General features: G+C 39.0%; 1 protein-coding gene across 1 annotated transcript in view; it reads left to right on the top strand.

The window, feature by feature from the left end:
* LOC102384375 (von Willebrand factor D and EGF domain-containing protein-like) overlaps positions 1-12,617 on the top strand; it is a 328,357-nt gene extending 315,740 nt beyond the window's left edge. Inside the window, exons 28-29 of the mRNA XM_025214561.1 lie at positions 3,979-4,076; positions 12,525-12,617. Of these exons, the coding sequence (XP_025070346.1) occupies positions 3,979-4,076; positions 12,525-12,545 (119 nt within the window). The 3' untranslated portion in view covers positions 12,546-12,617. The remainder of the gene's footprint in view (positions 1-3,978; positions 4,077-12,524) is intronic.
* The last annotated feature ends 967 nt before the right edge of the window (positions 12,618-13,584 follow it).

The raw sequence follows: 13,584 nt of genomic DNA on the forward strand, positions 1-13,584 counted from the left end.
TGTTGAACCTCATCCTATTCTCATCTGCCCACTTTTGTAGTCTGTCTAAATCTAGTTGCAGCCTCTCTCTCCCTTCAAGTGTGTCCACCTCGCCCCACATCTTAGTGTCATCAGCAAGTTTGGACAGCGTGCTTTCCACTCTCTCGTCCAAGTCACTGATGAAGATGTTAAACAGTGTAGGCCAGAGGACCGAGCCTTGGGGTACCCCACTGCTCACATCTCGCCAGGTTGAGTACAACCCGTCCACCACCACTCTCTGGGTGCGCCCCATCAGCCAATTTTTTACCCATCTAACTGTGCAGGCATCAATGCTGCAGTTGCTTAATAGGTCAAATTATATCACATCCACTACTGGCTGTTGATGAATCTATGCTGGCTGTTCCTGATCACCTTGTTCATTTCTGTTCACAATAGCATTTCATGGTCACTGTCACCCAAGTTATCTTCCACCTTCATATTCTCAACCAATTCCTCCCTGTCTGTGAGCAGTAAGTCAAGAACAGCTTCCTCCCTAGTTGGCCTGTCTACCATCTGTATCTAAAAGTTATTCCCAACACACTTCAAGAATTTTCTGGCTGCTTGGGACTGCTGTGTTTCTCTCTCAGCAGATGCTTGATAATTACAGTTGCCCTTGAGAACCAAGTCCTGCAATTTGGAAATTTCTGTCAGTTGTTTAAAGAAGGCATTGTCCACCTTTTTCTGGTTTGGTGGCAAGTAACAGATGCCCACCATGACATCCCCATTGCTGCTCTCCTCTCTGACCTGTTACCCAGAGGCTTTCAATAGGCATACCTTCCACTTTGTACTGTGGCTCAGAACATATGAACATCCTGTATATATACAGGGCAACACCTCCTCCCCTCCTCACTTTTTCCTAGGCCTATCTTTCCTGAACATGATCCATGATCTTGCTCCAGTCATGTGAACTATCCCACTGTGATTCCAATTGGATCATAATTCTGTGATTGTACTAGGACCTCCAATTCTTCCTGTTTGTTTGCCAGGTTTCTTGCTTTAACAAATACTTCAGGTATCTAATTGATTGTTCTGTCTTCTCCCTGAGAAAATTGCTTAGGCTTCTAATTCCCCTTATTACATTTTAACCAGATCCCTTGACTGTTTACTTACCTCTGGACTTTTGTCTCTATCCCCTAGTGAACCTAGTTTAATGCTCCCCTTACTAGGTTAGCAAGCCAGTATGCGAAGGCACTCTTCCTTCTCTTCATCAGGTGGACCCCACCCCTTCCTAGAAGTCCATCCTCTTGGAGCACTACTCATGGTCAAAAAAGCCAAAGCTCTGCTGGTGACACCATCTACACAACAATGTGTTGATCTCCCAGATGTGTCTGCTTCTAGCTGGGCCTTTATCCTTGACTGACAGGATTGATGAGAAAACCGCCAGGGCCCCTGGGCCCTTCACCATTCGGACCAGAGCCATGTAGTCATTTCAGTTCTGCTCAAGGTCACCCCTGGCAGTATCGTTAGTGTCCACATGGAAACGTAACATAGGATATGCTGGATGAATCTTGGCACCTTTTCTGTGACATCTCAGAAGCAGGCTCCTGGCAAGCAGCACAACTTCCAAGCCAACAGGTTAGGCAGGCAGGTAGATGCCTCTGTGCCCCACAGGAGGGAGTCACCAACCACCACCACACATTGCCTCTCCTTGGAAGCAGTAGGCTCAATTCCCCTTTTTCCCACCCCACCCTGACAGGAGCATGGCTTGGATGCTTCCTGCCACTGGAGTGGGCGCCTTCTCACTTGATGCCAGAGCTTTGTACTTGTTCGCTAGCTAAACAGCTGCAGGTTCAGAAGAGGAGTGCTGTCTGGTGCCAGAGGTGACAGGCTGGCAGCTTCTGATTTCCACACTATCTGTGTCTTCTGTGGCTTCCAGTGCCCTGTCTGGCTGCCACTCTTCCATGATGCTTGAGGTTTCTTTGAGCATTTTTACACAGGCTCCAGAGGAAGGGAGGCACTTTAAATTAGACTGGCTCCATGAGCCTCTCTAATTAAAGCGCCTGCAGCAGCTCTGTATCAGCATCCCCGCACTTCAAAATGGCAGCAGGGGCACTTTAACTAAAGCTCATTCAACACCATTTTGAAGTGCGGGGATGCTGATACATGAGACACGGAAGCTGCTGGAGCAGGATAATTAGCATGCTGCAACCAGACACACTGTAATTACAGCACATCAGAGCAGCCTTTCCACATGCATGCAGGCACCCTTTTGTGCCTTGGATCAATGAAGGTCTCATGCTCACATATGCTCCTGAGCTTATCTACTTCCTCCTGAAGTTCCCTTCCCTGATTCCTGAGAGGATCTACCAGGAGGCACCTCTCACATTGCAAGCCCTCCCACATCTGGCTGTCCCTGGCAGGGACATGTGGACTGCAGTGCCTGTAGAGCCGGACCACAACCTGGGTGGAAGTCTCAGTAGTCAGAGGCTGTGTCTGCAGAAAACAATTGCAGATGTTTCCTCTGCCTGAAGAAGGGTGTTTGTATGTGAAAGCTTGTAAAGAAGAATTTTTCCAACTATTTTAGTTGGTCTAATAAAAGATATCGGATTTACCGAAGGAACCATGTCTGCCTGTGCTCTTAGGCCAACACAGCTACAACCGATAACCTTAACCAATATACTTTTAAAGTCTTGACCTGACTCTCCAGAATAGTGGGTTAAAATTCTTGGAGTGCTGATTTACTTGAACTTTCTTAAGTAGATATATTGAGTTTTACACATCATTCTATCTGGCAGTTATAAATATACTGTTTAACTGCAAAATGGAGTATTTTGCTTGGATACAATGGTAATGAAGATGGTATGAGACTCTAGATAGATTGGTGTGTCTTTAATTTTCACTTCCCTTTTCACAGTGTGTGCAGAGTGACTTTCTATAGGCATCTGCCAGAAGGAAACATGAAAATGTGTGTATAAGCATTCACCTGTAGAATTATGTCTCATTGGTTTTCAAAGCATTCAGTTCCACTCCTAGCAACTAGAACAGAATATTTTGGAATATCTTTTAGAAAGTTTAACTCAGGAAGTTTAATTAAAATAATATGACATGTGTGTTCTTCTTGGATTAGTGCCTTATAAATTGGCTGTTCTCTTTTTTCCATGCCAAAATAATGTCATAAGAGCATACACTACTAATTAGAATGAAAAACTGGCTAGAAGTTAGGTAATTCACATTTACTTTAAGAAAACATTGATTGATTGTTTTATTAGTTGAATATATTTAAGCAGGTGCTACTATAATTAAAATAGATCATAGAAGCGAAGTACACCTATGTTGTAACCCATCAAATTGGAAAACTGCTGTTATGTTTTAACTTAGAATAGATTGCCAGTCACTGATTCTTTAAAAGCTGGAATTACATGTCCTTATATCCAGGTTTCCAGAGTTCACAATATGCAGTTCATGAAACTGTATAGCCCTGTTTCCTCCTCCCCTTTTAAAATATTATAGTAACATAGCCTTTCGACTAATACTTAACACATCTTTTCATCTCAACTCAAGAAAAGATTTTTTATTTTATTTTTTTTAGCAACTGCCATTTTATTTCTATTGGAACAAGGAAAAAAAAATCGGTTTTGGCACAAATCTGACCCCAACCATTACTGCCTACAATTTATCCTGGCTTTGAAAAATAGGCCTTATGCTGATCTGTTTCCCACTGTGATTAACTGATTGTTTTGGCACCATCTTCTCTATCCTCATCATTACTGAGAAGATTAGGACAAAGAGAGACGAGAAAAATGATAAACACAAATGGAAATAAGAATGGAAAAATCCTATGATAAATAATTCTTAATGCCAGAATACATTCATAGCCCCCTCCCTCGTGCATATGAAAATACAGAGCTTGAATCATAATTCACTTTGTCATATTATTTCAAAAATCAACCAAGTATTCCCAGCCTAATTATGTTTCTTGCAACAAGTGTATTTTTAAATAATGTGATCTTTTCTTTGCAGCACTTTGTGAGCAGAAGTGCCTGTTTGGAAGCAGATGCATAAGACCAAATGTTTGTGCCTGTAGAAGTGGCTATACTGGGGTAACATGTGGAAAGAAGGTAAGATGTACATTCAAAATACTGAATTCTACTAGTAAAATGGTAGAATTCAACATTGTTTTATGGGAAAATGCATTAACCAGATCTTGTAATATTAAAAAAAGAGTTCTATAGTTATGAAAATATTTTAAAGAAAGCTAAATGTCTGGTAGATTTCTGGCCTATCCTCACCCGTCATGTCCCAGAAGATCTAATGCCCTACCAGGACTAAAGGACTAAAGTGTGCTCAGGCATAGTTCCTTTAGGGCACAATTTTTATTTTTCAGATACGCAGCTCAGAGTAACACCAAACTAAAGCAGAGTCCCGAGGCTTTTTTCTACGCATGTCACCTTCCTACTCCAAGATCAGCTATATTCCTTCCCTCAGCTCCCTTCCACCTGAGCACTCATGAGCTTTTACAGGAACCATGCCATTCCCTCCCAAATGATGTAAAACAGGCCTACTACCCCCCACACCCATTAAAGGGGCAGACAATGTGTTACATACCTTCCCCTTCCCCAAACTTTGCTCAAACCCAAGGCATATTATATAGTCCAGAGTACCTGTTTTGTCATGTTGATATACTCTTGTGTTTTCCTCAAATCAGCAGGGTCTGTGCACAAAGATGCATCATTCCCTTCCCAGCCTACTGACCACCAAGAGTAGGATGCTCCTCCCCTTCCAGATGTTCTAGTTGCTGCAGATTCAGGAAGGCATCCCCATTTCCCCAAAAGGCCAAGGTGCCCTTGAGTCACCTCACTCCTTAAACACTTTTGGTCTAATTGTTTCATGAATCTTTCATGTTGGGGTGCCTCCTGCCATTTTGGAGTGGCAAACTACACCTGCTCCCGCTTTTGTTGGCTCTCCAGGATTTACAGGAGGTTGGTTGGATATGATAATGCTGTTCCTATTATTTCTGCTATGTCGACACTGCAAGGCATAGAATGGACTCTATCCTATCTCTTCTTAACAGCTGTCCCTTCTGCCTCTCTTTTTCTGTAGTTGGCTTAATTTCCCCTTAGTTCTAGGGCCAAATGCCTATCTACATCTCTTATTTCCTGCAGGCTGCTGGCCTGTCTCCCTCGGCTCAGGAAAAACTAACACCACACCCACCATCCATGCAAGCCCTACTTTTAATTTTACTCTTCAGACATACGACTTGCAAAACAACCCCAAAACATGGCCTCTCACCAAAGCAGTCTGCAGGGCTCCAGAACCATTCTTCTTGAATTTCTTCTTCCTATTTCAGAGCCAACCAGAGGCAACCATGCTATAAGTCCTTTGCACCTGACCTCTTTAAAGGAACCACTGACTCTTTACCAGATATGCCTAAAAATTGAGCTTAGGTGCTAGGCAGGGTCCCTAGACTTTAAAAAGAGGAAAGTACTTTATTACATCTCTATACTCAGAATTCAATTTAACTGTATATTTTGTCTACAGCTACATTTTCATATAAAAGTACAACTTCTACAATGACACTGAAATGCAGTAGATATAGATCATAGAAGTCAGGCTCGTTGAAATTTTCTGGACACCTTAGATCTAAACAGGACAAGTGTAGCCTAGAAAAATATGGTTTGTATTTTCTCAAATGCTTTGTTTCATATAATGTTAAAGTCTAACTTTTTATATTAAAGTCCAGCTAGACATAAAATGATTGAATGCAAACACCTGCAGACAGTGAATTATCTTAGCAGAGCCAGAGTTAACTTTCTGAGATATCAAACCAAGTTTATCAGCTTGTCTTCAGGATGTTGTTGTACTTGTGAGTGTACAGTGTGATACATGTCAGTTCACAAATGAAATGTAACTTTGTTGCGTTTCATGACATATCAAATCAAATACTGAGCTCCCAGTTTTCCCCCCAAATGAATTATACACAGCAGATAAACATTGGCTAAAACAGAAGTTACAATAAAACATTCCAAAACAGTCTGTAAATATTATTTTATATCCACAAGCACAAAGCCATAAGCAGTGCCTGTAGTCACATGGGATTCCCCAGTAATTCTATAATTTGCAATCTTCCTCCTCACCATTCCTTTTCAAGTTTCCGAGACAGCCTTCTGGTCTATCCTGCAATAATATTAACTTGTTGCTTAGGAATTTGGTGCTCATAAAAGGTCAGGTCAGTTTCCCCTGCTACCGTAATTTACAGCACACACTACTACCTGGCCAAGTGCTGGCCAGCAGTTAAATAACATGGCAAACTTTAGGGTGTCAGTGGCTTCAGGCTGAGAGGGTACTAGTCTTACCCCTGACAGAGGAAATGCTGCTAAAAGGCTGTGGAACTGACGTCTGCTCCATGATAGGATAGACTGGGCTCTTTAACCCTAGTCAGCAGTCAGTCTAGGAGTGAAGCCCAGAAGGCACACCTCTGGCCTCTGCCAATTATCGGAAAGATTGGCTGTCTACCAAAACTCCTTAGCATAATCCACTCCTACACAGAGAGCGTCCTTCAAAGCTTCATCAGTCACTCATGCCTGTCAAGAGTTTGGTCTTACAATCAGCATCAAGTAGACATTAGGGGTCATAACAGTGATTTACCACCAGCAATCACAATAGTTGAAAACATACTGCGTATTGTAAGCAAAGTTGCATACATTACCTCCATTGTTACCAACAACCTCTCTATGACTTGTGGCTGAACTGAATGACCATATTAGCAAAGCATCAGGTATCATAAGTATGCTGAGCAAATGAGTGTGAAACAACAACAACAAACTTACTGTTAAGATGAAGATCAAAGTATATCATGCTTGATTCATCAGCATCCTTTTGAAATCCTGGACCACATACTCTACTCACAAAAAACATCTCAACAACTTCCACTTGCCTTTGCCGCAGTCTAGGAATTTCCTGGAAGGACAAAGTTGCCCACATTGAGGTCCTGGAATGTGCCAACAATCCGAACATCCATTCTCTTATCAGCTGGCATCGACTTTGATGTCTTGATCATATGTGGACAATGGATGATAGCTATTTACCTAAGGATCTTTTGTATGGAAAACACTTTACAGGAACAAGACCATCTGGGCATCCTTATCTCCAGTTCAAAGATGCTTGCAAAAGGGAAATGAAGGCAATGAACATCAAGCCAAATGACTGGAAGAAGACTGCTGAGGTTCAGAGTGCTTGGAAACATTCTATCAAGCGTGGAACGGAGGCTTTTGAGGAAGCCCTCATTCCATCGCGCCCAACATGTAGAGAAAAGAAGAAACCTCAGGAAGAACCCTGCACCACATTCAGGGTTGTTTGATAAGAACTTCAAATGTGGAAGTGGCCATTGCTCAAGAATCAGGTTCTCCAACCGCACTTTCAGATGCCTCGTTCGGCACAATTCTACTGTTTTGCAAGACAGACTGATTCCTACTACTACTACAACAGTCCTGATACAAAAATTGATAAATTGTGAATAAAAGGGATTAAATAGTAAGCTTGCACAAAGTTAGAGCTGTTAATGGATGATTGATTGGAGTCTAGTTTAAACTGCCCAGATCATGCTGAGTTCTCAAGAAACCAAATGAGTAAAGAAAGCCTTCTTTTTTGAAACCCAGCTTTATACAAATAGTCAATAAATATAAGCTTACTTATTAGCTTTAGGCCGATATAAATAGTGCACATAAGAATATGTGTGTAGAAGGGTCTTCAAGAGGTGACCTAGTTCATCCCCAGCTCTGCAGCAGAATCAGTTATAACTAAATAATCCTAAGAGATACCATTTTAACCTATTCCTAAAGACCTCCAAAGATGGGGATCCCAAAGCTTCACTAGCTAAGCTATTTCACTCTTTAACTACACTTTTATTCTGAATATTTAACCTAAATGTCCTTTGCTATAAACTTATTATTTCTTCTCCTTCCCTCAGTGGAAATAGAAAACAACCTTTTACATATTGAAAGGACACTATGATATTCTATCCAGAGTATTTTTTTCCATTTTGCTTATCAGAATCTCATGTTGAATAATGCCTTGTTAAAGTCAAGATACATCAAACTATCTGTTTATAAAAATAATTCTATGTTGGATGTTTCCTACCACCTTATTATTCTCCAAGGATTTATAAATAGATTATTTAATCATTTATTTTAGTCTGACTGGATTTTAAGTCAACTAGTCAGAGGCGATTCTGCCTTAAGTAGGGGCTGGACTAGATGCCCTAGTAAGGTCCCTTCTAGCCCTACTTTTCTATGGTTCTATGGTCTTATTATTTTCTGGCCCTTATTTTGCCTACCTTTAAAGAAAGTTACTATGTTGGTCTGTATGTTCCTTCACATACTTCTCAAGTTCTTTAAGATAATTACTGATGTTTCAGAAACTGCTTCAGTTTGTTTTTTTAAGTATTTTAGGGTTAATTTAATCAGATCCTGATGACTTAAAAAAGCTACTTCACATAAAGACAGTCTTAATATACACTAAGAATATCCATAGGGAGAGTTAGTATGGAGTAGCTAGCGGACTGTAAATTCATCCTATAGCTTATTGCTCACAAACTCCCCCTGTAGACAAGCCCTGCATCTAACATACCTAAATATTCCCTTCTTTCCCTGCTCCAGTCAGTGTGACTATCCCCTTGTTGTTAATTTTTATCATGTTAAACACCTGGTCACAATTAACCTTTTCTGTAAAGACTGAAGCAGAAACAGCATTAAACATTTCAGCCTTACTCTGTCATCTGTTATTTGCTCTCCTTCTCTGTTAGATAATGATGCTATGCCTTTTTTTCTTCCATAGCTTCTAATGTATTCATAGATCCTTTCCTTCCTGGGCTTTGTGCCCCTTCCTAGTTGTAACTCATATGCTTTGCTATGTAAATTATAATCCAAGCTTTGCTATGTTTCTGCTATGCAGTTTCAAATACTATAAATGATACAATAATATTGGCATATTAAGTCTGTCACATCTTGATTATGTTGAGCTGGACAGCCTCTTTAAACAGCATCAGCTGCTTGAAGAGTTTCCAGAGACACACCTCTGCATCTAATTCAATCTCCTTTCTTGCCTCCAACAAAAGAAAGCAAAGTAGGAAATGTAAAGTTATCGCAAGGTATCCTGCTTAGAAAATTGACTTGACTCACTCAAAACCAATCGCTAGTCTGATTAGAGGTAGTTGTACGAAAGGTTAGCAGTATTGAAACATTTCTTTTTGGATATGAAACCATGAAAACAGGGCTGGAGGAGAGATAATTCTGCAAAATCTTTGGTAAAAGAATCTGTTTCCATAAGCAAAAAAGTGTATACAAATCTTCTGTAGCCAAGAGATTAGGAAGACCAGGATATTCTTCAAATCAAGGTGCTTCTTTTTCTCTGTAGTTCATAGCTACAGAAACCTCTTACACTATGAGCAATCCTGGTTGAATCAGCTAGACTTCATGAAATTATCTGACACATTAGTTTCAGTTTTCATGTTTATATTGCCAAATGATTTGCAATTCATTTTCTGACATTTTTGGTTTACTCTGTGTTGGAGTTCTGCTAAAAGAAGCCTGCCAAAAGCATTCCTTAGAGGGATAATGAACTTGCTAGAACAGTAATCACACTCTCTTATAAACCTCTGTATATTTGAATTTGAAATATACTTGAATTTGAATAGTTTAACAGGTTTGGACATGAAGCATGACAACAAAGCGTCCGCTAGCTTTTAAAACTATGATGCCCAAACAAAACAATCAATGTATCCTACAGTCCTTGCAGATGACAACAAAGTTAATGAAGACTTGCTAAAACTATGAGTAACACGGACACCAAGATAATCACTAGCTTATTTGTATTTTGTTACAGGGACAGCTTTATGGAAAAATAGAAGTTTATTACGTCCAAACTCTCTAGCTCACATGTGTTTTTACCATGCTCTTTTTTTTAAAGTTACAATAACAGGCTTTGGTAAAACATTTAAAGTTAACCAAAGTATGTTTGGATCAACTGTGTTTAGATCCACATTGCAGTTCCCAAGTGCCAGTTTCTATATTAACATATTGCATTTGCTAGTCTACTGAAACATTTGAACATTTATTCAAAGGGATTTAGCTGCTAAGTAGTCTAACCCACTTCTGAAAATAATAGTAATATATAAGGCAAGTCTTGAGACAGATACAGCTTGACATTTGAATTCACCTATTTATATGAATAGCAACAGGCTATTCATTCTCTAAAAAATGAATCCAGTGAACAGATTCAAAAGATTAAATATGCTATTGATTTTGGTGCTGCCCTGAAAATGCAATAGAACATATTCTGTAAACAGTTTCTGGTACTTATAGAATACTTTGTTACAGCCAATGACCTTAATGTCAATAGTACAGTTTATATGTATAGCCACCAGACTAAAAAAAGCTACCTGGAATATGCACATACCAGAATTCAAGGCAAACAATGCTAAGTGTAAAGGCTACACAGTGTAAACTGAACATAAGGTGCTCATTAACTACAGGAAGCCACTATGCTATCTATGTGTTTCACACCTCATTAAGGCTTGTTACCTTGTTTCCCTGAGAACTTTATGCTTGTAAGAGCAGCCTTGATACTGACAGGATCTATTCAGATCAGAGCTGCTTCTAGCCAGGTTCACAAATTATGTAGTTAATGAAATACACTTTTAGTTCAAGGTAGAAAGTGAAGCTGAGGGTTTATTCATAGCACTTAAACAGTTTGTGCATTTAACTGATATGCAGACAATGTTTGTTACAATGTAAGCAACAGGTAACACACTGGGATTGGCACTGTATTATACAGGTAAGCAAAGTATGAGCTTACCAGATATGAAGTACACTATATTTTGCCCTTCATGAACATGTATATGGTTTAATTAAAACCCACTTTCAATAAGATTCCATTGCACCATTGTTGAGCATACAAGCCAGAGAAAGTGTGGGGTTTAAAAATTAAAATATTCATCAAAATCACTTGATAAATAACATTAGAACAATCTGTAAAAGAGTAGATATGCTTGAACACTATTTCTAAATCTCCTCCAACTATACTAAGAAAGAAAACTTGCAAAGGGTTAATTCTGTTCTTTCTTTGGAGCATCGATAAGCTTCTTCTACAAAGACAGAAACGAATTCTCTCTCATACATTCTGCCTAAGGCCTACAAGGGGCTGTAGCACATTAATGATATGCAAACTATAATACATCTGTTTGTCACCTATCGATGATCATATCAGCCTGGCAAAAGGAAACACATTTCCCTGATTGTAGAATTGTTTTGACATTAGCTGCCAAGTTCTTGCAGAAAACACTTGGTGTGATTGCAAACAAGACTGTAATAATAATACTTAGTATTTCCCTCCCTAGTCAGTATTACTAAATTAATATTCCAACTGCCTTCAGGGCCATTTTTGCCTAAGGATTGTAGAAAGGGCCCTTGTAGCATTTTACACTTAAATATCTCTTCATTTTTTTTAATATCTGACCTCATGTAGTAATTCTGTAAAATCATTTCAAGTAGCATTGCTATATGCTTACATTATTTTTTCATGTAAAGTCACAATCCCACTCCAACTAAGCCAGCAGACATTTTGAAAGTCCTTTAAAAATAAACATAGCATAAACTATTCCTTAAATAAGCCCAAGCAAACATATGCATCACCATCAGAACCTAAGTTACAGTGTTTTAAAGTCAAACATAGAGGTCACATTTGGATAAATGATGCTAATATCAAGGCTAATATGTCATATCAAATACAGATACAGCAAAATTAAGGAGCACCTTCCCTTGTACTGAATAATAAATTTATGGCAAAATCTTTATATGCTGCGTAATGTGGATTTCTATAAAACTGTCCTTCAAAAGGGGTTCCTGAACATATGTTTTAGCATAAAATAAAGCTTTTCACATTATCTGTTATCTATTATCTTATTTTGAGGTCATGAAGATTCAGTCATGTACTTAAACTGAGATGATATTCACGGACAAACTCAGCAGTATGAAAATGGGATAAGTGCACTGAAAAGCTTATAGGCAGGGAGCCAACAATCTTCATGCGTTATATAGAAATGGCAGAGTGGTTTTTAGACACACCTGCTTTAGATGAAAGAAATTGAATTCCAACTCCATAACTGTCAAGCACCACTGCAAATAATAGAGGCTAAGCTGAAAGACTTCAGCAACATAGCTATTTTCCTGTTGGAGTGATGAAGCAGAAATCGGCCTTAGCTAGATTATATCTCTTTATGTTCATGCTGTGGAAACAATTCCATTCATCATTTCATTGCTTAATTCAAGACCCTGTTCTTCATTATGTGTGTATGACTAAGTATAATAAACACTTTCATTGCTTGGGTCAAAATTGTGACAAATGTGGATAGTGGTTTTACCATAATTACATAAAAAATTCTGAAGGAAATAAGGTAACTACAACAAATCATTTGGACATCTTCTCATTAAACCTGTTTCGTGACCCTACATGCACAAGGCTGTTTCTTACATGGTCCCTTAAACAGAAGAATACTCATTTCTCTTTTGCAGCTTCCAATAAGACGAAGATAACATAACAAGAGGACAATGAAGACAATCATTTGGATGCTGGTAATCTGGCAGTGTGCACGTTATTCTTTTGGGGCTGTCTGAAGATGCAGCATGAAGAAAATGCTAATGCTCTTCCTCCAACCTCAAATGCTCGTGTTGAGAAATAATTGATTCCAGGGCACACACCAAGAGATTTAACTACTTTTTCAAAGTCATGGGGTGCAGCAATGCTCAAATACCTATTTTGCATCTGTCATGTCACTTCCTGAAGTACTTGCTTTCTAGAAGAGCTAGATTTCACAATGACTTAGATTATTGTAGAAAGACTCTTTAGTTTTGTGTAATTTGTAATTGAAGTTTGAAAAGCATAAATTGGTTGCCTGATTTCTTTTTTTTAATCAGATTTCTTTGTCCACTTTTTTGAGAAGAATAATTGACAGGCTACTTTTGCTGAGAAAATGCTATAAATGTGAGAACAGGAGGGAAGGTCACAGTACTGTTTAACTGGTTTCTTGAAACAGCTCCAGATTGTGGTATCACCTAGTTAAACATGGGTGACTGGAGATCTCCTAAGCAAAACAGTGGGTAAATACAATAGCCTGGTCATGGTCATGAAAAAGTATCACAATTTGTTTCAGATCTTGGATTTTTTCCTTATATTCAAAATGAAAGGTGCCTCCAACTGCCCCCTCAGAAGTAGGGCAAGACTTGCCACCTATGAGTACATGTCAGCTGATCCATTGTAATTACTTTGTCTGTCTGCTCCCATACTTACATTTAGTAAGTGCAACTAAATCTCAATGAATTATCCATGAATGAAACATGTAGTCAATTACTGTGGTTTCAGTTCGACTTACTACATGATAGGGCAGACAAACAAAACAGCTGAACCAAGGCTAAATTCTCTCCCTTCCTTTTAAAGCAGTATAATTGGTTTGTCTTTCCATACCAGTAATGATATCTGTTGCAATGTTGACATTTAGCTACACCAATTTTCACTCTGAGCCCCTAAATTTTGCTAATGCCATAGGAGAAACTCTTTCAGTACAGAGCACGTAAA

This window comes from Alligator sinensis, unplaced genomic scaffold (genome assembly GCF_000455745.1).
Source record: "Alligator sinensis unplaced genomic scaffold, ASM45574v1 scaffold1176_1, whole genome shotgun sequence".
Classification (NCBI taxonomy): Eukaryota; Metazoa; Chordata; order Crocodylia; family Alligatoridae; genus Alligator; species Alligator sinensis.